Consider the following 26,582-nt stretch of genomic DNA (forward strand, 5'->3'; position numbering starts at 1 on the left):
TTTGGGGATTTCCATGCATAAATTACATGTAAAAGTATATAAGTGGTATTAAAACAACGAGCTTTTAGCTGCAACGGTAGGTATGTCTAACCAGACAGAACAAGAAATGCACTCTATTAGCAGCATTTTTTTTTCTGAAGACCTACTGCGACAAACAAGAGGTTACTCACTTTTTCATTCTAAAAAGTACGATAGACCATGGAACATTTCGCTGCATTTATCTTTCACTGTTCTATGGAATGTTTGTCGCAATAGTCCAGTGTTGAAGTTCTCTCCCATAAACGGAATCTACAGTTTTATATTCCTTTGCTCGTTTCCCCTGCCCCATATTAAGTTAAAGACAATTCCAGTAAGGATGCAAGACTTTTAAATATATAAAACTGTATTCTGCTATACTGATAACTAGTAGTATTTTTCGTGGCAATTCTAATGCTCCTCTCTCTCTCTCTCTCTCTCGTAATACAGCCTCCACTTTCACTACAGACCTCCCCTAAGTTTTTCTTTCTGAAACAATTTTTATTACATCCATGACACCCATCTGGCAGCATTCTCCCTCTCAGGACTACGTATTATCTTTTTTCGTGATACCCATTTCTAGATATTATTCACTATTTTTTTCATGCCGTCCATCTGGCAATGATTTCCTTCTCATCACACCCTTCCATCTATTTTTGCTATCCCACGTCCTATCCTGTATTTCTTATTTTAAGGACCATATGCTATACTTATCTTTCCACATGCAGCATACTGCTTTAGTCGAGTGCTTCAATTTTCACCAACAGTGGATGGCTGTATGCTATACAAAGATCAACTCACCAACAAGATCCCTCAGCAATATGATGAATATATTTGTTTCTCATTCCTACATTCCAGACAATATATACTTAGTATAGCTGTTGTCTCAACACTCTCACCAGTTTCTGTATTCCATAGTAACGTGGGTGGAAACGTTAATCATCATTTATATCCACATTTTGAGCCATACCTTTTCATTTCCTGAAATAAAACTTACTTGTGATTATCATAGTTTGACAAAGTTGTTTTAAATAAAATGAGTTCTCCATTTCTAAGCTTCTCTCATAACGTCAAATCTTTCATGACCCTTCAATGGGCTAAAAGTTTGCGATTACATGGTCTAAAAAGTCTCCCTCCTACTATACTTTTACCCTGAATAACGTTAGTCTTTGGGAGTGACGATGCGTCAAAATAAGACCCAAGAAGTCAACAGCATGAATGTGTGAATAGGGGCAACACTTCACCATGAAAGATAAAAACAAATACTTAACCAATATCTTCTTTATTTGAAGCTTAAGGTTATAAGTAAGAAACATATGCGCTATCTCATTTAAATATAGAAGCTAAGCTATCAAGTGCACATTTTTTGCTTCCTGGAAGGATATATTTCATTGTTCTTTATCAGTTACAAGCTGCAAACAACACAATACATCATTAACCTTTCCTGTTCTTATCTATACAAGCATCACAGTTATTTTTAATAGTTCAATAATATTTGCAACAGTAGCCATTAGAAACAAAAAGCTTTTTCAAAGAAATTGTGAAATACAGTATTTTCCCATTAAACGTTTCCTTTATCACCTCTTAATTCCAAACTAATGTAAAATTACCCCATCTTTGGTGTATGAAATCAGCCAGTATGTACATACATCCCTATCTTCAACATTATCATCATGGAAAACCATATTTTCTCATTCAGTATCATTGTAAGTAGTTTTAAACAGTAATAAGTGTTTCCATAATGGTTATCAACTCTGAAGAGAACATTGTTGCAGTTAACACATCCTAAAAAAGCATTTTTTTACCTACTTTGCAAGAGTAATATCACTAGGAAGGAATATAATATTGTCTATAGATGCAGGAAGATTTTGGAATCCTTTCCACTAGACAGAGGTATCTGTTACATACACAAATGCGGTAAAATTACTCTGGTCTTTTAATTTTGCAATGTTTACCACCTTTCATCATAAAACTACCCACTGCTACTCAGTATAGAATGTTGATACCCCAGTCATGCTGCATCACATATAAAATTGAAAAAATACCTTTAGAGTTTGACCAAAAGCTGCCAGCTCTTCTTCAAAATGTCTGACAAAATAAGTAAAACTGTTTACATTAATTATAACCCCTCACAAAACTCATTTGTTGATGTCTTTATCCACTCATTGTATGTAAATCTTCTTTCAAAACTTTCTAAATGTTTTGTGTACATGAAGTTCACAATCTCCCTATTAAATAAGCTGTAGAAGACATCAGCTAAAGAAACAAACTGATAGTTAGGTAGACATCAAGGCATATATAACTAGCTATAAAACTAAAAATTCCAAGTCTATAAAATAAAATTAACAATACATGAAAGACACCTGAAACTTCATTCATTTCTTATCTTTATACATTTGCTAAAGAAAAATAAAAAATCATTCACTGAGAAGATATCTGTAATAATGAATCATTATGCAATCATGAGCTTAAATGTACAAAATAGTAAAGGTTCATTGATACTGTTAAGAGAGTAAAATAAAACCATAGGAGTAACATAAAATTCTGGTCTTCTTGAAAAAAGAATATATTCTGTTAAAAAAACTGAAGTGCTGTAGCAAAGAAAATTTTATTCCTATCCATCAAAATAAGAAAGAATTTCTTCTCAGTTCTCAGAACGTAAATGTTATATAAGGTTGACTGAGATAATCTAAGAAAACAAGTTTCAATTCTGACTAGAAATAAAGAGATCACTGAAAAGGTGTTAATCTTTAAAAGAATAACAAGCATTCATTACTCTTCCACAGTGAAATTTGAACAGAGAAGGTAACATGCAGTTTACATCAATTCCACTGACATGTCTTCATTTACCTGTTAAGTTTTCCAGCATCATCAGCGGAATTCAAAGATCATTGCATGTTTTCCTCCTCTCAATCAGTTTTTTCCTTATCAAACCTTTAAGAGTAAAGAAAAGCATGCTCATATAAACACTTTAGGAATATGCAAAAAGTACATGTACAGTATAGAGTAGAAGCTAAGAGAATATGGTGGGCATATTGAGTTTGCAAATATTCCAACCATACACAATAAGGTTGCAATGTACACAATAGATACAATTCAGGATAACTTGACAGTACAGTCATTGTATTTAGAGGAGTCTTTCTTAACTCAAAAACATGCAGGAAAAAATGCTGAATCTTTTCAAATGAAATAATTCACACAATAAAATGTTTTATGATGACATTTATATTGGTGCTTGTGTTATCATCATCTCTCCATACAATAAATGGCAAAGTCTAAGCTAGAGGCAGAACTGCTATTGTCTTTTACCATTTTTATAATTCATTCACACCACATATTCCTTTAATGACAATAGGAAGCAATAACACAACATCAAATCAATGCTAAATCTCTTTCCTTGATGAAAACAAACCCTATGGTATGCATATGTACATATGATAATATTTCTCTTGTTTTTACTAAGGAATAAAATCTGAACTTGGAGCACAAAGAAAAAACCAAAATTAAAGCTTGTCTATGTTTATGGATTATTATTTTTCCAACACAAAATTATACAAGGAATCAGGGTATTGTGATGGAACTGTTTTATATTTGTTAAATTTAATTATTAATACTGATATTCAAAAGTTATTTTTGTTGTCCTTAACACATTGGAAGGCATTGGTAATGTAAGGAAATAAAGAACAAATTCCTTTGTGACCATACAAAGCTGTAGCAAACATAAAAGCTAACTTGATGGGAAAAACAGACTTTAAGTACAAATGCACTATCTAGAGCAAATACATAACTCCAAATACTGTATAATGTGGATGGGATCCAAGTCAGCAAAAATACAATAGCAGGAGAGATGGAAAAGTGAGACCAAATAAGTAAGTGAATTTATCCTAATATATTAACTAGAAATGACTGGTGCGCAGGAAGATCACACTTGAATTGGGAAAGATCTAGATCTCTTACAAATTGCTTATCATGTCAGGGAAGTACTATTTTGGAGACATGAGTCTCAACACATTGTACATTTTGAAGCTGAATTTTTGCTACAGTTTCTTACCAAATTACATTTAAAAAAACAAGGACACTCAGCAACCAAATTTCCATTAACCCTTAGAGATTCTGATGACTTCATATAGCACCATCCTATTCCTAACCTTGAGATTTTGAGGATGTCAAAAGACACCATCAACAAAAAATTTTGGGGGAAACTCAGTGAGCCATTTTGACTTTTTTGTTGTTTCCCACTTTTGAACATATTGCAATAAAGTATTTGTATTCAGCTTTAAAATTAAACAAAAAAAAGCTTTAGAACATGAAAATTAAAATTACACTATGCAATAATATAAAATATTGCTGTTTATACTTTGTCAGGATGTTCTTTGCCACATATGAATTTTGGGACCACCCAAAAATCTCAAATTGATTAGGCACCCTTAAAGGATATATAACAATACATAGTATTTACATATAAAAACTATATAAATAGAAAAACTGAGGAAAATATAGTTAGACAGATGTATACAAAAATGAGACCCCCACAACAGCAGCTCCATGTCATTTCTTAAACTCCAGCCTTCTTCAAAAGTTCATCTGCAAACTGCTCCAAGTCAGCACTAAATCTGTAAAAAAACAAAAAGGACAACATTTGTTTCAAACAAACATACAAGACATATACGGTGATTCCTTCTCTTGCATCTGCTACAGTGATCTCTTATGATTAAAATTCTGTAATAATTTCCTCCAATTTCAACCTTTGTTTTGTGTGTCAATTTGGGTAATACTTCTTCAATAAAAACATCCAACATGAAGCTCTACGGCATCTAGGTCTATACAGTAATATATTGCAGACACTTTAATATAGGCCAATGCTACAGCACAAAAACTGTTCTGACAAAATGTAATGTTAAGTACAGTACACACTAACACAGTATCAGCACTGAAAACAAATTCAAAAGTAATACTTCAAGATCTGCTATAACAACAGTAACTACTGTACTGATGATAAAACCATTTGTAATATGATATATGTATGTATCCAGTATATCTGTATCCAGTCAGATAGGCTATAGTATAAAAATGCTGTATGCAAAAACTACTAATACAGTAGACTATCTGGGTACTTCATTACTAAAATTTTAATTACGAATATAGATGTAAATAACCTTACAGCAGATAAATAACAAAATTTTCAAAATTTTCTAAAATTTGTCACTGATGTCACCACATAACATATTACAGTGCTACTATTTCATTCTTTCAAATGTTAACATGAATATACTACTCAAGAATGTAACAGCAGCTTAAAAGATTGTAATAAAAGTATAAGGTAAAGGCCTTCATGCAAAAAAGTGCTCCTGCAACCCTAAGCTTGAAGAGAGGATAAAGGTTTGTCAGTGCTACAGATATTCAAAAGATAATCTTGAAATGTAGTAGACAAGTTTCTGAAATTAGCTTCCATGCTATCAAAACGTACCCAGACAATTGTCCTGGCCTTAAAAGGCACCCATTGTAAGCACTGTATTGTAGAAACTTAATGTTAAAATAAAAACATGTCGAACAAATCAACTCCAAAGAGACACGCTCTATTTTAATGTTTCTAAAAAAAATCAATCTACAAATGTTTCCTGATTTTATGATTATAACATGTAGCAAAACCATTTCTCTACCTATCAAATTTTGGCATTAACACTCATTTCTTGTTAGAAATGCTCTACAGTGATTAGGAAAACATCTAGAAATGTATCAACCTGAGAGTGGTAAGGCATTACCCATGCATGAAAATACCCAGGGTGGCAAATTACTGCTCTTTGTAGACTTCATGCTAAATTGAAGTATTATGTATAAATTTCTGGTTGATCGGAGAGTCTACTAGTGTCATTTAGGTAGTGATAGCTTTTCCTGCTTTCCAGTCTTTTTCTGGCATTTATTTACTGGATATAAAAAATGATGATGAGTAACTAGCATTTGTCCTGGGATTTGTCTGTTACCTTTCCTGGGGATTTATTTGTTATAAGAATTATGGGATTTCTTCTGCAATGCTTTTAATATAGAATTTCAGTAACATTCTTTTTGTCAAAATCAACCTGTTTATTACCGTCACTGGGGCTTAGTAGTAGTGTTACCGATTTTTCATAAGTTTTCCTTATTGTTTTTTGCATATACAGTACCCCTTCCAATTTAAGTAGTTATATCTTTTAACTGTTCTCACTACTTCACAGTAATGGTTACCTTCAGTTCTGTTTCAGTTCTCAGCTTTTATAAATATGAATTAACCTGTAAAATAAAATACTTCTAGATATTTCTTAGTACAGTATTATAATTTGTACCATTTCCCAACACTTGTACTTGTTCTTGTGGAACCATAACCTTTTTTCATACTCATAACGCTGTGCACTTGTGTGGAGGCACAAGGAAAGTCTTGTAGTTCTTTTATGCCATCCTTAGATACCAATCTTCATTAGATATGCCCTTCATACACAGTCTAATAGGTGTGAACTAATTTGTGGATTAACGGCTTCTCCATACTAAGGGAAGGGTTTATAAATGTCATGTTCTCAAGGCATCAGGAAATGCTCGTTCCGATTCCTCCCCATCATGTATCTCCTGACTCTTCCGCATCATGTAACACCACCTGCTGCAAAGACTCAAGTCTTGGCAGGGAAGTCTGCCAAATCCTCCTTGTGTCAAAGAGTTTCAACATTAGGAAACATAACTTTCCTGGTCTTGGCTCTTCCTGTCTTCTTTACTAATGAAGCTTCTCCTCCTCAGAAGTCTCCTTAACCAAGCACTTGCCATGTTACCCCTCAGAAGAATCTTCCTATCTCCTTGTTGTCTGCCCCTCAGTACCCAGGTCTTCGCCTTCATAGGAGTTCCAGCAATCTGCAATGCACCTTTTGTTGATCTTCTCAATAAAGGGTGGCCTCAGTATTCCATGGATAATTTGATTGCAGTTCTCTTGGCCTCCAATTCATGCCAGTCTCTGCCACCTGCTGTTTCAACATCATTACTCTCAGTTCCTATGCCTGTGCTTTTTTACTTACAAAGCTTTCGTTATGTCTTCTGGGAGCTCATTATCCCTGCCAGATAACATCACATCCAAGCAGTTCTTGTTTTGTCAGCTTAAGCAGAACTAACCACTTCTATGATTCTGCTGCATTAGGAATTCACTTTATTCCGTTTCTGACTGATCTGGCCCCTATGAAACAAATCATCAGTTCCAGGTACGTTTCTGCCCAAATAAGAATATTTGAAGTGCCATCAGTTGGAGTCATCCTCTAACAGGCCTTCAAGTAGACAGGCAATTGTTGAACCTTCTCAATATGCCACCAAATGTCCAGTGAACTTGAATCACGAGTTGCCTTGCGTAAGCAACCATTCTCACTACCCAAGGGTGCATTTACAGTACCACTGTTCCCCGTACAATCAAAGTAGAAACAGCTGTTCCGAGTCTTCTCTGACTACAAAACAGTAACACTGCTACTCTCCTTCAGATAGTCTTGAGCTCAAAGAAAAATCCTCTTACACTCATCAGACTTCTGGATATTCTCATTCCACCACTAGCAATCTTCTTGCAGCCCACAACTGTGAAGGGCACTAGCCCAAAACTGTCTATTCTTCAGCTATGTCCTTGAGCTTCTTATTTTATATGACTTGCTTTATTTGTATGGCTTCATTATTTGACTTTTTATTACTTACCTGTTGTATTTAGCCCAAGATATGATAGTTGCCACAGGTTCATGGAATGGTTTCCTATCATTTGGAATGATCTTTCTTCCCCCCTAAATATTTTTAGTTGTTTCTAAAGTTTTCCTCATAAATTTTTCTTTAAATATTTATGTTTTATGGGACAAGAAAATAAATTTAAAAGATATTCAACAGCATTCCACTGAAATTACATACAGTATAAGTAGTCATGGTAACAGTCTTGACAACTGTTTTAAAAGTCACAGAGACAACATAAAACTAAAATAACATTTATCAAAATGGGAAATAATACTGAAAAGGAATAGTTATAATGGCACTATAAACATAGATATTCACTCTGCAGGGACAAAACCTATCCTGGTTAATATTTATTACACAAGGTTAGTTGCCAGATGTCATACAACTGGGGTTCTAAAGCAGTGAAAGGAACATCTGAAAGACTTACTTATCTGACAAAAAAAAAAAAAAAAAACCATGGTATGTATAGTAAATTTTTCATGGTCCTCAAAATCTTCCTCACTGTTAATATTTTCATGCATAAATACAATATATAGAATGAGCTAACATCAAACCTCACCTGGAAAATCATGCAATCATAACACTATGTTGCAATTTTATACAGTGGCATTGCACAAACACTTTCTACAGCTAAAAGGACAGGACTCTCACAAATAAACTAAAACCAAATCATATAATAAAACTATCAATCAGCTCCCACCAATGATTTGTATGCTGAGTAAAAATACAGCTGAACTGTAATAAAATATACATACAAGGAATACTACTACTGTACTGCTGTATCTTCCAATCACCTCTTTCCCCTATTAAATAAATACTGTATTAAGCACTCAAAAAATAATTAATTAGTCTCGACACAATTCTTGATATCCAAACGAGCACTATGTGCCAGTCCTCGCCAATTACAGTCGATGACACAAGCAGCCTCACATTACTTATATCTTATACAAAAACTCCTTACCTATGACATCATAAATACTACATACTCTCCAACTTTGTAATCTTTGACAAAATAACTTGATAAGCTGGCAATACATTCATCACTCATTTTCACAGCATTTCATTCCCTTACAGCCAATCTGGTTCTTTAAAATTCAAAATACTAGAATCAACAAAAATACTATTTACTGAACAGCTTTTTGTTCTCCCCTTTAAAGAACAAAAACCTGTATTCTGACTATGCTTTTAATATTACCAAAATAGCTCTGTCATGAACATGGCAACTGCTGAATATTTCACTTTGGCTAATAAGTTTCTGATAGAGGCTCTGCAACCTTTACAGCATATTTTAAGTAAATTTTATACTTACTTAAAATACAAATATAACCAAGAAGAAAATAGTTTAGTGTATTCACAAATACATCATTTCCAGTGTTAGTTACTAAAGCAGTGAAACAAAATCTGTAAGCATTACACTCTATTAATGTGCTGTGCAAGGCTATTCTTTAGGTTGCTCAACCTTTAGCTACTTACAGACAGGGAGTCTACACTTATGGCACTACTACGATCAGGCCTTCTTCTCCCACCATACCACAAATCACTAAAGTACAGAAAACTCGATGATGAAAATGTTTTGCTGTAAATACATACAGTACATCTTCATGGCAAATGCAGTACTACACACTGATAAATTTTATTATAGTGATCTTTCATATGCAAAAAATGCAGTAAACTACACCTATTATAGAATCAAAATTAAGAAAATTAAGCATACTAATGCCTCTACTATAATACTGAATAAAATGTTAATCAAATTCTACCTTCTATCCAAAATGCATAGGTGGAATCATACGTTAAGAGGACTCAAAGAAAAGAGAAAGTTCAGAGAGATATAAAATTTTTTAAGATTATGAATAGCAAGAAGTGCAGTAAAAGTATTCTGAATAAACTGGAACTGACAACAACTCCTACATGAAACATGAAAAAAATTAAAACCAAGAAATTTTGAATCTATTATAAAACAAAATCCTACATAAAAGAATAAAAGTCTTCTGAAAAACCTTACTGGTGAATGATTTTTGACGCAAGTATGCTCACCACAGTTACGACCTTCATGTTCTATTTTTTAATCCACAAAAAGATTACTAACTGAAGAAAATGACATATGGTACCCTTAGCTAAAACAATTCTCCAAATTTATGGCATGAAACTAAATTACGTGTATCTACAAATTTATGGCATGAAACTAAACTACATGTATCTACACATCGCATTACATTATTTTGTGGCCTTTCAGAACCTTAACTGCCTAATGTTCCTCATTAAACCAAACCAATAGTTGCTCAATATGAGAAAGCTAAGGATAATGAATTCTATTTTTGCTTCATGAATCATGAAAATCAAAAATTTATTTAATGGACCAGTAACTGTTGCCTTTTTATATAGTGTATGCTACAGAGTCAATATTCATTTACCATGAAATGTAATCAAAACCCACAACAGAAGTTGTTCTAGAATCTTGACAAAATGGCTAGTAATATGACAAAAACCAAGAAAGTAGAAAGAGCTAAGAAAATATTTCCCAACAACTACAAGATTATAAAATACAAAACATATCATGATCAGAAAGGGCCAACAAAATATTTACCAACTGCAAGATTATAAGACAAAAAATTCTTAGAATGTAAATTCTATTAACACTTCCAAACCAACAATATTTCTGACTCCTATCCCTATAGTGCTTTGAAATGGCCAGATTTTCGAATGCCATGAAATCTAATTATGAAAAAAAGAGCACATTTTCAAAAGCTGCTTGGATAAATGGAGATATTCTAGTATCATTAATGAATTGCAGTACTTGGCTGGAAAAAATTGCAAAAAATTTAGGATGACCTTCCTTAATAAAAACTGTTCTGCCCTCTGTCATCTAAAGAAAGGCTCATTAACAACAGCAGGTCTCCCAAATGACTTCCTCTCACAAGGCTATTATTTAGCAATGAAGAAAGTAATAAAGTAGAAAACTGTTTTTGTCAAAATTATAGAACATCTTTTAGCTACAGGTCACTAAAATACAGTACAGTATGTATTAGCTTTTGTGACTAAACCCTGAACACTCTTTCTTGGTATCAAAGAAGCAGAACATAACATATACAGTATTTATGACCATTTCTGATTCTAGGATGGCTGTCATGGATATGATGACCTGGGAATTTAGGCAAAAGAAAAAATTAAGCAAAAAGCAAAAAAATTAATAAACAAAGGTTAAATATTTTCAGCTTATCTGGAAATAATATGCCAACACATTGCAGCGGTACAAGCCTCCTCACCAAAAAGCAATATCCCTCTTTGAACTATTAAGATAAAAAATGTTGTCATGCTTGTCAGTTAAAATAGCAAAATTACACTAGTTGTTAAATAATTGAAGCTTCTTGCTGGCTATCAGCACATACCTTGATCCTTAGACTTAATTCTCGCTACATGAGCTATAACTAGGCATAATGATAATTCAAACAACTTAAGAATAGCAAAAAAGGCCTGTTTCTAAATTGTCATCCTATAAAAAAACAATTTACATACGAAAATGTGGACATCAGCAGAAGCATAATATTGTTCTTAAAAAACTATTACATTATAATAAGTGTTTAAGATAATTAATGTACGTTAAATACACCAAAGACTCACCTTATGTTTAAAAGATACCTATCTGTTAACCCACTAATGATGAACAGTTAACACTTTTCATTTGATTTAAAAATAGAAACAAGAAAAATATGAAAAAATTCACATTTGGAGGCTCTGAATATGAATCTCTTGTCATATTCTCAAACCAAAAATTCTCAAATGAATGTAAACGGCAATATGCATTCTTTTATACAATGTTCATGATTTCTGATTCTCAAATAAAAAAGTAAAGATCATATGAACATGATTTTCTTCAAAGATAAGCACAAGAGATACCTGTATTCGAGAATGAAGCATAAATGATATATTGAATCAGATAAACTAGCTGAAAATAAGATTAAACATGATTAGACATTCAAATGTTAAAAATTGAAACCATCTGGATTCAAATTTAAAATGAAACATTTAAATTCCCTACCTTTAATTTTTGTTCAATGTTTATCTCAGTGCAAATAAACTCAGACCTCTGTTGTTGCAAACAAGTTCTGAATGCAACAATGAATTGTATAAATGCCAGGAGTATCATGAGATAGGCTTGCTCAAAATAAAAAGTCCCAAGCTTCCACTTCACGTAGTCTCATTATCTGAAGCCTTTAATCTTTGTTGAAAAAAATTCATCATCACAAAAGAAGAGAGAGTCAATAAAACATATATAATTTGCTTTTATTTCCTTTCTTTTTCTGAAATGGCCGTGCTAGATTTGGATGATCTTCCCATCTGTTTTATAAATTTTTTTGTTGACACTGATATCCAGTAAAGCTTTTCAGTGTGAGAGGAATAATCAGTTGTCATTGAAGGTAAAGAATGAAAGTAGTGAGAAAACCAAAAAGAACAGCAATTAACATGAGGTAACATATAGTCTAGTGGGACCCCGACAAAACAGAAAAGGCGAGAAGAAAGATCTCAATGTTGAATTCTTTGCAGGGATGAAATACCAAGGCTGTTGTGTAAGGAATTACATGGGCTAAAAATAAACCTCTGTGATCAAGCAACATCCATCCTGTAACATACTAAAACTTTCACCTCAGACAATCTGGTCTGCTATTACTTTAGCTTATAAATATACTGAGGGCTGCAATTCATATTCTAGTACTGGATATTTATAGTACTATAAGTCACTTCTTTAGACTCAAACACTATTAGTCCTAGTTGACAGTATGTGTGCACATATAAATTTATTGGGATATTCTACTTCCGAATACAATGATCTGCATGTACATGACATCAACAGTGAGCTACAAATAAAATAAAATACAAACAGACAAGTCTCACCTATTTGTGTAATTGGAATTAGGCCGTGAGCTTTCACAGTGTCCATTAATACCAGGATACTCTTCACTTTCGGGAGAAGATAGGCCATCTGAAAAGACAAAGTTATTTGGAACATGGTGTCTTATTAATCTTAGCTTTACAAAAAATGGCAAAAGGAGTAGAGTAAATGAGGAAAAATTAGCAATCTATGTACAACCTGCTTGAATGGGAATGTCAAGAAAGAAGATATCTATATTTCACATTTTAACACTTAAATGAGCACTACATTATATTTACTCATAACGACTGTATGTACTGTTTGTTTCACCACAAACCATTTACTTATTAATTAGCCCTTTCTTGCACACAAATCACCCAAGAAACTGCAGTCCTTGTTGCAAGAGAAAAGAAAGGCAGTCAGCCAGTAATAATATATATTGCATCTGTAAGTGTTCACCACTGTTGTGATCCTTTTTTTTTACTAAGATTACCTTTTAACATTATATTTCATTTACTTACACTGAAATTTATGTAATTTTTGCTGATACATGATATGGTGACCAGAGTATATGATGCTTACCTAAGTACTGGTCTTTCTTATTTGTTTGGAGGGCAGAGCAACTAGTGCTGTTATGATTCAAGAACAGTGTTAAAATGATTATTATAATTTAATTCAACAAACCCACGAGTTACACTTATAGATGCTCATAAGACATAAAAATTGGAGCAATGCTTAAGATGTTGGACCTCAAGGTAAGAAGGGTAATACGACTACAGTGGAAAGGATAAAAAGTAAAATGCAGAGAGCAATGCAGGTAAAATTGAAAGGATGTTGCAAAGATCCTTTAATGCCATCTAGTCAGCTAAGTAAGGTCCATTGTATGTGGTATTTCTCTATGAGGAGAAGTTTGCATATACTACATTCCCTGTTTATTTTGTTAAGCTTTGGCCATAGTGCCAGTGAATGATACCTAAATAGTGATCAAGAGGCAAGTTAGTTTTTTCTTAAAAGTTAAATTTCATCCTGTTTTCTGCTTTCAGTAACTGCTCCAGTATTTTCTTATTTGCCATTTTTGCCTGAGATTAACAAACTATCAATGGTGATAACAGTTTATTAATTATAATTTTACTATTGTGATTTGTATCTTTTGCTTCTAAAATATTTACAATTTTTGGTCCCTACTTTGCCTTGCAGTATTACATTGTACTGTGTTAGCATTTCTTAGCTTCACAGGTCAACGTATATATGCTGCAGCTGTGGGTACGTATCTCAGTAGTTTGATAATACTACATAGTAATGATAATTATGGTCTGTAGATAGTATCTAAGCTGAAAGTAGGTGAGATAATGTACTGTATATTTGGTAAAACTTGCAATACCTACATCCAAAGAAGGGCTTCACTTAAACTCATGCCTTAACTTCAAAGGAGTAGTTAACCACCGACCATCTAAATTCATAACAGACAAATTACCCCAGACACTCAAGGCACTATAAAATAAAATGGCAGTAGGCAAGTAACTGTACATAGATGGGTGAATATATGCACCTTTTGGAACCTTGGGAGTCCAGCAGCCAGTGGGTCGCTTTGTGTGTCTGTGATTGAGTCCACTATTAACCAGTTTCCCAATTCACACCATTTTTCCCAGGGAGCTGTCTTCATTTACCTCATCACATCATCCTTATTTTCACAATCATTCAGTGTACTTTTGTGTTTGCAGAGGAATAAATCTAAGATTTTCCCATTCTGCCATACAAAATAGTATTATGAGACCAGAGAGTGTATAAAAAAATAACACACGATAGTATTTGAGACCAGAGAGTGTATAAAAAATAACAAGTAAAAAATGCGTTGAAGTATCTTCAGAGCACTCAGGTTTTCTTTACAGCGTATAATGCTGTATGAAACTCTTAGCCACAGCCCATGAAACTCTCAGCTGGCCATGGTGGCCTATGTTGTTGCATTGCCAGATGCACGTTTATGGCTAACTTTAACCTTAAATAAAATAAAAACTACTGAGGCTAGAAGGCTGCAATTTGGTATGTTTGATGATTGGATGGTGGATAACTGACATACCAATTAGCAGCCCTCAAGCCTCAGTAGTTTTTAAGATCTGAGGGCAGACAAAAAAAAGTGCGGACGGACAGACAAAGCCATGTTAATAGTTTTCTTTTGCAGAAAACTAAAAATTGTACTAATTGAAAAGTTAGACATTTAAAAAATTAACAGGTAAAGTACACCACCTTGTAGATATTCAACTTTCCGCCGTTCAAGCCTTTCATTACAATCATACAGATTTATAAGAAATGAGGAGAGAATGTGGCATACCTGAATATAAGCCTTGGTGATCTAGTACATCTGAATGATGTAGGAAAGAGTGACCGAGTCCTTCACCACCTGCCATCTCTTCTCCACCCATTGTGTCAATATTCTCTGCTTCTTCTACCATGTCAAGCCACTGGCTATTGTACCACCGAAACTTGTGACACTGGATCCTTACAGCATAGTCTTCATCATGTTCCTGTAGACGTAAGAAATAATACAGTAGTAACATATACGTACTGATAACTCATAACAGTCTATTTTATTATACTCTACAAGATAAGGGAGTACCAATAATATGTAATTTTGTTCTAACAATAAATTCCAAGCATCTAATGATCATATAGAATTTCTTGAATTTCAGTAAATTTAAACTTCCAGTCTGACATCAACTTAAATAATGTAGAAGACAACTGCTCAAACTGCACATCTATGTACTACCACTCTTTAAATGAAACAAATCTTCCAAATGACCAGTGTTATTGTTATTAGAGCTATGAAATGTATATGGTTATTGTAAATATTACTCTTATACTTACAAATTTGTAACTAGTATATCCATACCACCAAATTGTACAGTAATTTAAAGTTACTTCTGCAGTTACCTCATTCTCTGGCATAAAGCCAAACTGACAATCATTGATTGTACCAGTTTTTCTCAATCTTAACTTGAACACCATTATTTTCTTAATATGCTCAAGCAATATTATCCCTCTATAATTTTCACACTGCATTGCATCCCCTGTTCCTGCATAAATCACAGCCATACTCTTTTCCTAATCATTAAGTCCTATCTCTTCGTCTATCAGGTTTTCATTAATTCTGAATGGCTCGTCAATGACTGATCATCTAGTTGCTCTCAGCCAATCACATGTTATTCCTGATGATCACAGACCTCTACAATTCACCTTCATACTCAGTATCTTTTTCAAAGCACTACCTCCACTTTTCCATTATTACCTTCTCTTCAGCTTTCATTTTGCTCCTTCTGATTATATACATTTTGAATCTTCTCCTACCCTAATAATGTATCCATAACTGTGCCTTGTCTTTCATAGGGAGGTCCCTTATCCACTAATTAAATAAGATTTCCACAAGGCAGTGAAGCTGCACAATAGCAAGGAGGTACCTGAAATGCAAGGTCATTTCATTCTATCCTTTAGCCACTTGGCAACTGGTTAAGATTTTTTCTCATTTGAAAGACTCTTCAGTCATATGAACAACCTCAAATAATAAAAATCGAAGTACTACATCTATACGATTAGTATTCTGCACATGAAATGTTTTTGGAAATCAATGATGAATGTTACAGACAGCTACTATCCGACACTGAAGAAGCAACATTGAACAAGGAAATAGTGCATAAAAGCCTTGCATCAGAAAACATCTTTCATATGCATCAATATATAGGACACAGAATGTTCTCCTACTACTGTACTAGAATTTGCAGCCACTATATATGAATGAAATGGAATAAAATTTAGGCCAAAAGCCAAGTGCTGGGACCTATGAGGTCATTCAGGGATGAAAGGGAATTTGAGAGTAAAAAGGTTTCAAAGATGTATCACGAGGAAAACTCTCAGTTTCACTAAGAAACAACTGTCAGGAGAGAGTGGAAAGTAAAATGCAAGACAGAAAAACCTACCACCCCATATATCTCATACTGGGATCTTAAAGTCATAAGGTACCAAAATCAATATGTACATTCAAACAGAACAGCCCAACTTACTGCAATAATGTCCAGGGTAGTATCACACACTCTCCTGATTTCTGTGTTCTTGTCATGCATGAGATCAATCAAATAAGCTGGCACTTCAGTTGTTGAGATAACTTGAGGTCTTGTTGCTTCATGTCGAGTTAGTTGATAGAACACATAAACTATCTGGAGAACAACTTCGTCATCTTCTTGCTTGGCTGAAAGAAAAACATGTAATTTACAACACTGTATACATAATAACACTTTGGGCTGGTCATGAAGGTTGTCAAAATCTGTTCATCTGTAGATATGTGACCTCTGTTTATACCATACGTACAGACTTCTAATCCACCTCAAAGGACTCTGTGGTCATTTTGAACTTTCAAATTACTTTGCTACACTAGAATTTCTATCATAATTCAGTATCCTAAACTTGCCTGGTATTATGGTCAACATGAAATATCCATACAATCAATGCTTTGCAATACACTAAAATATATTCCAAATACAACAGAAATGCATCACTCTAGTGAGATGCAGAGTAGCACCATCAAACAACTGATCTCTTTCATTTAACTGTATTTTCCCAGTTAGGAAAGCGTACTCTATTAAGCTAACTAGGGTAAGGAATTTCATTTACATCCAGAAAAGGTTATTAGAGTATTTCAAATGAGGCAAGCTGGGGGTGTATACTACTAGTGGTAAGTATGAGTGAGAAATAAGGGCTCCTAGGGCCTCCTGAGTGTTTTTTATAGCCCCGTTTTGAGTTTTTTTGTCATCATGTTTCAACCTGTGCATTTTGGTGCCTATCAATCTACTTAAAAGATTACAACACCATTACGTTTTGTATCCATTACACTTTCTTTGCACATACACATCACTTGTTTTCACTTTGAGCATCTATGTTATCTACTCAACACCTTTGTTGCTTTAGGAAATTTTTTTTATTTTATGTATATACAAAATGTAGCATTACAAGTGTTTTATACTAACAAGAAAACATTGACCAATGTTTATTCAGTTGAAAAGGTGGGATATAAGTGTAGACCAGAGCCAGTAAAAAACCTTTGGTTAGGGCTGAAATCTTCTGACTAATGGACACATAAAACTTCCAAAGAGTCCATCAGAGTGAAATACTACTGAAAAACCACTAATGAATAGGTGGTAATCCTATGAATATGATGGATCACATAGGAATTACAGCTATATTATTCAAGTGATTATGATACACAGCTAAAAATGACAATCACATTTTTTTTTCAAACTACTGTATTAATTAACTGCAATTATCTAATATTATTCACTAACATTTTGGATTCATATAGACTAGGTGGAATTCAGGTTGATAGGGCACAAAATAAAATGAATGGAAAAATTATTTCACATCTTTAAGAAAATGTATGTTAATTTTATCTATGTTTCCCACGCTTGCTTTGTAAAGTCCAGTTCTTATTTGTATAATATACTTTACAAGAACACAGCATAACTTTTGAATTCTCTTGTATAAGTATAAAGCATCCTATTACTTGGAAAACATGTTTATCACATGGTACTCTGGTGATGTTTATTCATTAGACTCTGAATGTGGACATAAAGAGAGGTCTTGGATACAGAACTAACTGTGAAAAGAAAATAATTTTGCAGTAATGCATACCATTCAAGAGATTGACTAATGCGTGAAGTATTCCTGTCTCAACAATCAGTTCTGCTGCAGCCTGATCACCTGCAATTGTACCTAGTAATACCACTACCTCAAGTGCCAGATCATCTTCCACTGCATCTGTAAATAATATACTGTATACAGTATTTCAGTTAAAAATAAGCATAAGGTATAATACTATAATATGTATGATATCAATAGGAAAAAATCATTGTCAAACAGTCTGAACAGACCACTGAATCAAGACTGTAAGCTCATATGGACAATTTAAAAGATTTCTTCATGAGAAGCAGAAACTTGGGTACAGAAGTAGAAGTTGGCTAGCCAGGAAGAGAAAGAACAAATGAAAGGAAGCAGCGAGGAAACTTTGATGTTGCCTATGTTGTGCTTCGTGAACCAGTCTGTAAAAATTAACCCTAAAGGTAAAACACAACTGATGTACATTACATGGCAACTCAAATATGATTTTGTTAATTCTGGTGACAAAAGGTTACAGTACAAAAACCCATTAGCTTTCTTTTACTTTCACGATAACCCTTGTTGTCTTTCTCGTAAATATTTTCATGGAACAGCTTACGCTCTTCACTTTTCAACAAAAAACCAACACAATACAAGTCATTTAGTAATAATTCTGTAATTCAAGGGGGTGAAGCAGAAAAACAATTAAAAGAATCACAAAAAATGTTCTGGTTACCTGGTTGAAGACTCTCCTTAATCCAATCAATAAGACTGTATTTAGATAACAGCTGACAGTAATCCAAGTCAGGAAATGAAAGGTTACCAAGGACGCCTACACACTCCAGGACAAATTCATCACCACTGCCAGAGCTAACAACCTCACAAAGATCACCCACAAATTCCTGGAATTGTATCAAAATCAATACAGTACTGTATAGAGAAAAGGAAAAACTCAAGTATATTTTGACTGACATTAAATTTTCAGTACACCAACAACTAGAAACAATTGAGCATATTTATTTATTTGTAAGTTCATTTACAGCACTTCACACTATCAGCAATTATTTCAATAATCTTTTCTGCAGAGATAAATTTTAGCAGCTCTGTTTTTAATTTCCCTCAATTAACAGCTTCTGTCTTTAGTTCTTGTAACAAATCACCTATTTTACAAAATAAGAGGCCAGACTGACTGATTACAAGGTAATCTAATAAATGTCAGGCCAAAGTTCTTGACTCTTACAAAAGTGGATTTAGAGCTTAGCCCCTAAGATGAAAAATTATAACTTATTCAAGTTTCTTGAAAATTTAATAATGAAGTTGACACTGTTCAGCATTTCAGTAATATTTTTAAGAGACTTGTCCAGAAGACTTAGCATTTATTGCTAACTGTCCTGCATTTTCTGCAATAAGTGGCTAGATTATTAGGGTTCATCATTAAATGAACACATTTAATTCTTAAATGAACTAATATTATTACTTGGTGTTTAATCAGCTTTGTTTATATCATCATGTATAAGAGGAACAGTGTAATTCAATCCTCTAGCATTCAATATTAACATATGCACAATGCAAACTGTACTCCTTTCCTTCACTATCTACAAAAATACCTTATCATGAAGTGATCAGCCATGTTCGATACCAAAATTTATCACAAAAGAAACCTAACTTCAATTAAAAAAAAAACAAGGCAAAATAGGTAACCTTTAAATGGGTGAATGGAAAGATGGAATGGAGGATGATACAAAAATCTTCAAAAAATAAATAGAAAATGTGCAAAATCAAAATATTTGTCCTTACTGTAAACAGAGCTCGAGTTGGACCTTCATGTTGAGCTATATTTCGTATCATCTTAGTAAGAAGTGGATCTCTGTGTTTCAAGGCCCTCTTCATCAGGAGCTTCAGACCACCACCTTCACATATCAGTTGAGCATTGCGCTTGTTGGCAGCCAAGTTGACTGCCAAAGACATCAACTCAAGAGGTACTTGTGGGCCAGAAGAACTTAAAATCAGTTTCATCACCTGTGAGTCAAGAATTAAGACATAATTTATTACAAAGTATCCATATACAGTGCTTGAATACAATGCCCTTACAAAATAATGGCTAATGATAAGAAAATAAAACTTAAATAAAAATCCTTATGGCATACACCAGTATAACCTAGAGTAGATGTTGCAATGCCAGTTTGAATAAACATAAATCAAATCAACCTGTATTAATAACCTTCAGCTGTTGGTTTCCATAAATTCCACAAGAGATTTTAAAAAGGCAGTCTTCAAGCCTTTAAACTTGTTTTTTTTATTTTATCTAGATATAGTCCCATACAGCAACTAGCCCCTTAGACAGTAAACTATGCCCACTGCTCATGAGTTCTTTATGCTGACCTCACATGACTAACAAGGGAGTCTCATACCTTGTACATCCCAATCATACATACATACACACACACACACATGCAGACATCTCTCCTTCGTTCCATGCTTTTCAAACCAGGCAGTAATTTTGAGTTTTATTGTTATCCCTATCATTATTACAATAATTAAAGTCTGCAGAAACCCATCAGGAAGTTTCCAGATGGCCAATCATTAATCTGCCTACTAAACTTCCAAAACCTAAAAAGCTGGAAATGAGACTGAGAAAAACATGGACAAGGGTACAATCACAGTACAATACAGGTACAGTATTGCATCTACTTAATTCCAGAAGGATGAAACAATTAATTCAAGCAAAAATACATTGAAGATAATTTTCCACAAGCAATAGGCACTGGGTGGACTTTTGTTCTTTTTACCCTCACAGTCTTACCATGTACAGTACATAAATCCACTACATGGGACAGACATCAAGAAATATTTTAGGATACTGTCATCAAAAGGAAATTCTATTCAAAAGTAAAAAGTTCTTTGCTCTGAAATCACTCCAAGGAGAACAAAGAATCTTTAAGACTCATTATCATTTGTAATCTTGCTCTATATTTATTATTCAAATTGTATAAACAATTATGGAACAAGTCTAAAAAGATATCAACTTGCAAAGTACGCTCCCACAAAGTAGAAGGCTCCTATATGAAAAAAAGAACAAAGAAGAAACTAACAGAGAGGCAAATTAACAAACCAAAACTTATTAATATACAAAACCATCAATGCCCATCAGAGAAAACAAAGGTAATGGGGTATGGCACTTTACAGTTTTGCATTATTTAAGGTTCCCTTAAACTTACAGGTATCAGCATCAATAAAACTTCCACAAAGACTATTCAAGTTTTACAGTAAAAGGACAAAAAGACTCAGATAATGGGATGTGCTTCAATGTAGAATCTTAACAAAATGCAAAGGTTGGTGCTCTACATAGTGAGTAACACAAGCATGTCATTGGGGCCCACAACCTAACACCACATATGTAAGATGACCACGTAGGGTATCTTCTTGCAATGGTAGAAGTCATAATCAAATTAAGCACCACTGCATATATTCTATTTGTTCATACAAATCCATTAATCATAAACAGCTTTATCTTATGAAAGCATTTCCCAGTGCACAGGTAGTAATCAAACTTTGTCATCCTGTACAGAACTGTTAAAGTTTTATTAATGTTTTATAGACACAGTGTTTAAATAATGCCAGTACATGCTATTGTCAAGTGTTATATCTTTTCCAGAATAGCATGGCATGGGTCAGTTCCAAATCTCCCAAAAGCACCACAACTAGACACTGAAACAAAACATTTTACCAGTTCTAATCAGTCTTTCATTTACTTTACCTGCAACAGAAAATTTGCAACCATGTTCCATTAGTCATATACCGTATTTTAGTTTAAAATGCAGTCAATTCACAACAAGCTCACTACTTATATAACTGCCCAACTTTATGGTACACAAACACCCACACCTATTAGCCATCTGTCAAAAAAAAATTTGATGGCAATCATAGTGGGTGTTTTTTCTTTTTTATGGGGTACTGATCTGTCTGGGTTTTCATGGACTGCCAAATTGGGCTAAAACATAAGTACGTAATGGGTTTGTATTAAAAAACTGAACTAGGTCTGATCTGTTTTTACACCTTCTCTATAACTTCATTCACATAAGTATGCAGAAAAAACTTACTGTTGGGATGCAGTCTGTATATGTAAACATTGACTTGCACTTGTCATCAACACTCAAATGATACAGAACAGCTAGTACAGCCTGTTGGTGTCGCTCTTCACCTGTAAACAAAGAACTTCCTTAGACCAAAACACTGAATGAGTTAATATTTCAGAATTCATTATTAACTGAATGTGTATTTACCTGGTGTTAAAAATATGCAACTCTTTCCAATATGCTGTAACTCCTCAACTTAGACTTCTTTATTTTTCTATTACGTACATTATTATAATAGTGTTTTGCTTGGTTAGTTTTTCAGCAATGCAATTTGCATATAACTCTTATATATTGACTGCTTAACCTAAATTACAGCTTAGCTAAGCTAGAAGCTGTACACAATTTACCGTTAGCTGTGAATACCCTGAATGTTCAACTGTAAGTAATGTTAATGGGCATTTGTTACTTGTCAAATTTTGCCATTTATTATTAGGCCAGATCACCATGCAGCTGGTTATTCACAGGGCTACATATTACACTTATCAAAATGTTAATATGAAAAAAATTCACAGAGCTTATGTAGGTATGCATAACAATACAGTACAGGACAGTTAAAAGTTTACCTATAATTGACACTAATTTGGGCAGAAGTCCAACTTTGATCATTTTTGCTCTTAAGCCTGCATCAAATGAAAGATTGAGAAGAAGCCGCACTGTAACGTTAAGTAGGTCACTGTTTTCAGTATTTACCAGCCTCGTGACTTTTTCAACAATGTTGAGATCAGCCTGAAAAAGAAAATATCAAATTAATTAATAAATCTTTTGAAGAATTTGATTAACATAATGAAAACAAGATAAATGAATGTGTCATAATGAGACTAAATGGCAGCCGAGTTAGTAAGATACTTTAATTACTGACAATTTATTAGGTGTTTTTCCACTTACAGTAGTTTCTTTTGGGGTTGAATGCATTGTACTAGCAGATCAATTTATTTTAATTCATTAAAGAAACTTGAAGCTAAAAAGGACTTACTGTATTTCTTTTAACATCAAATTTCAACAATCTTCTTGATACTTTGGTCAGAATATTTCAGTAAAATACAAACTGTCATGTATTATCTCTTTTCAGCTCATATAGTATCAGTAACCCTTTAGACCAAGGAACTGCTATCAGAGCAAGTAGCCCAAATAAGTAGAATGTTATTGTAAGATGATGCTTTATGAAACCTGACAAAAAATGATCTAACTGAAACAGCACTATTTGTCAAAGTAATGATGCTTTCATATGTTAATTTCAGCCACCCAGGATTGAGGAGAATTTTCTTTTTACTTTGTTCATTTTGTTTATCCTTTCTACACATGCTCAGAGTTTGCTCCACCCCATTTACAGTAGGTGCTTTCTGGGAGTGGGTGTAATTACTGTGAATGGTACATGCAATTATAAAAGGAACATTGCAGATTTCTATTACTCCAAAGCTTACTCACACTTTTGAGGAGCAATGCATTAAAAAAAAGCTTTCTCAGTAAAGTATCCAAATACAGCTGTATCAGGAATGGCCTAGGAAACTGGGAGGTGCTAAAACCATGCATCTGAAAGTGAACCTGTACACAGCTGCCATCATGGTTGTAACCTTACCAGAATAAGTCAAGTAGCAAACTCCTTAGATCCCCTAGACAGACTGTCACTGATTTGGGGTGAGATAGGAGATGCCTTAGCCAAGGACTAATAAACCTTCCATGACTGTCGGATGAAACACTAAGGACAGTTGAATATTAGTAGTGCCAACTTGATAAACAGTCAAATGACATAGCTTAAGTTCCTTTGTTGACCATGCCTGCTTAACCCTGTATATGAGCACTGGTCTCCAAACTGCATAAAGCTTGAGTCAGATATTAGATGATCTCATCCAATGCAGGACTGATTACCCCATCACAAACCTGCACAAAGCTGGTTTTGAAAATTACATGACTTTGTCTGCTACAAAAAGAACAAAGTTCATAAAGGTTATAATCAAGGAAAGACATGAACATGCATGTCTTTTCTTTGTTCAGCTCCAAAAACAATTAATTAACCACTTCCAAAGGTTAACAGAGAGCTCTGGATTTACTTTTGGTTGAGTTAACTCATTTTTCTCTTCACTGGATCAAATAAAAACAAAAGTTCATTATTTTTTTCTTTACAAACACATCATGAACCTTTATTATGTATGTAACCTCCATGCACATTGTACTATTTGTAGGGGATAAAGTCCCGTAATTTTCAGGACTAGCTTTATGATAGAACATGGAATGAAGTTACTCAATTTTTAATGACGGTCTGAGACAGGGTTGTCATGTGTAGGACGATGGATGCTAAATATCAGGCGCAAGATAAACAGGGACAACTGTAAGTATGAAAACATCATCTGTCAGCCATGTGGAACTGGAAGCTAAGCTGGTTTAGCGATTAACTCTGTCAAAGGTACCGCTTAAATGTACAGTTCTACTCTAAACTACTAAGTGACCAAGAAGTATGAAGTTACACTTCCTATGCCTAAATGATTGATGTCAGCCACCTTTGATACCTGATGAGCTTTAGCTACTCCAAGTGAAAATCCTGAAGTGGCTACTTGATAATCAACAATGTTGCATATGCAGTTCAATTGTCATCAGAGATGTGTGACTGTACATCTATGACTAGCACAAGTAACACTAAACTGCTTTTTGTTTGCCACTAAAACCAATAGAAATGCCAGTGACATTGAAAATCATTCAACAATCCACACACGATTCACAAATGCACAAAAGTAGGGCCAATGTAAACCGAATGCCAACAAAGCTATCTTCCTTCACATCAAAACAGAATAGGCAAAAAGCATTAACAACAAGTAAGTGATGTATCATAATAATGAACTGCATGGGAAATATTAAAGTTAAGAACTGTGGAGACAGGAATAGCATTCCACCCCAGATCTAAACTAACAAATGAATAAACGGCTGTACTACGTGTGGCAGTAACTAGCCCCTTTATCCTGAACTGCTCACCATCAATAGAATGTCACAAGAAAAGTGTACTCTCAATGGTCTACTTTTTATGATACTGACAAATAAAAGTATAAAATACATGGTTTGCAATTGTGTATGAACTTAATTTTATTGTCATTAGGTATAAAAACAATCGCTAAAATTAGCCAAGTTCAAATGCAACATAGTACAGTACCATATCATCTTTGTTCTCCATGTAAACAGACAGTTTCTTGAGGAATGACACCACAAGCAACAGTAAATCTGGGGATTCTCTTTCAAGCATCCGAATCAGAAGACCCACAATGTTTTTCCTTCGCATCTTTTCTTCAACTCTTATATCTTCAGCTATATTTAACAACAAGTATGTACATACTCGCAAAACCTGTAAAATATGAAAATTACACATTATTATGCAAGTACTGAAAATTACACATTATTAAGTATGTACTGTGTTACTCTCCTTTCAAACAGTTTTTTAATAACTACTGGAAAATGTAATCAGAAGTATATCAAGAGCTCAGTACTTCTCAAAGGATTTCGGGCCTCTTGGCAACCCCCTTGCTTCTTGCACTTGACAGCTGAGCTTTGTTGCACATTTTATGAACTATTTGCTTTTCAAAGAGTGCAAGCATTAGCCCTATACTTGATACTTTTCTTTTATTTGGGTAAGAGGCCAGCATAAGTGTAAACTGTCCCCTTGTTTCTAAATAACAGTATTAACAGACAGACAGAGGTTACAATATTCTGGGGACTGAAAGCAAACACTCCATGATATTGAAAGAGGATGCCTGTAAGCAGAGGCTCAATCACAATCTACAAGACCTCAAATTTTTCCCATCTTTATGCTTAATAACTTTAACAGGCTTTCTTTATTCCAAGAAATTATGCATTGGCCTTAACATTTTATATGTATTTTACCACCGCTGTGTTACATTTGCTAGGAATCCATTTAAGCATGAATAAAGTGTAAGCACAGCACTTTTGATAAAGTATATAATCATACAAATTAAATGGAAATGTATGAGAAACCAGAATCTTGAGAAAAAATAAATTAAACACATACTGTATTTTGGCCTAACAGTATTTCAAGCAACAACAGCAACAAAGCAGTAATAACAAAGCCTACCTCATTAAATCTTCTATTTCTGCCAAAATCCTTTTTTTAATGCTCTACTGAGCCCTATGATGGATATAATATCTACTTAAGTAAATCACATGACATTTCTCAACTACGCAGATGTCGGCTTAAAATTTTAACTAGA

General features: G+C 33.9%; 1 protein-coding gene across 2 annotated transcripts in view; it reads right to left on the minus strand.

Annotated features, from left to right (window-relative positions):
- Nucleotides 1-1,281: 1,281 nt before the first annotated feature.
- Kap3 (kinesin associated protein 3) overlaps nt 1,282-26,582 on the minus strand; it is a 261,015-nt gene continuing 235,714 nt past the window's right edge. For both annotated transcript variants that reach the window (XM_067121283.1, XM_067121282.1), the window contains 10 exons: nt 25,514-25,702; nt 22,938-23,100; nt 22,339-22,439; nt 20,036-20,257; nt 18,975-19,140; nt 18,275-18,400; nt 16,654-16,838; nt 14,931-15,123; nt 12,625-12,712; nt 1,282-4,628 (listed from right to left, as the gene is read on the minus strand). In XM_067121283.1, coding sequence (XP_066977384.1) covers nt 4,571-4,628; nt 12,625-12,712; nt 14,931-15,123; nt 16,654-16,838; nt 18,275-18,400; nt 18,975-19,140; nt 20,036-20,257; nt 22,339-22,439; nt 22,938-23,100; nt 25,514-25,702 — 1,491 coding nt within the window. In that variant the 3' untranslated portion in view covers nt 1,282-4,570. The remainder of the gene's footprint in view (nt 4,629-12,624; nt 12,713-14,930; nt 15,124-16,653; nt 16,839-18,274; nt 18,401-18,974; nt 19,141-20,035; nt 20,258-22,338; nt 22,440-22,937; nt 23,101-25,513; nt 25,703-26,582) is intronic.

This window comes from Macrobrachium rosenbergii, chromosome 19, assembly GCF_040412425.1.
Source record: "Macrobrachium rosenbergii isolate ZJJX-2024 chromosome 19, ASM4041242v1, whole genome shotgun sequence".
NCBI classification, from domain to species: domain Eukaryota; kingdom Metazoa; phylum Arthropoda; class Malacostraca; order Decapoda; family Palaemonidae; genus Macrobrachium; species Macrobrachium rosenbergii.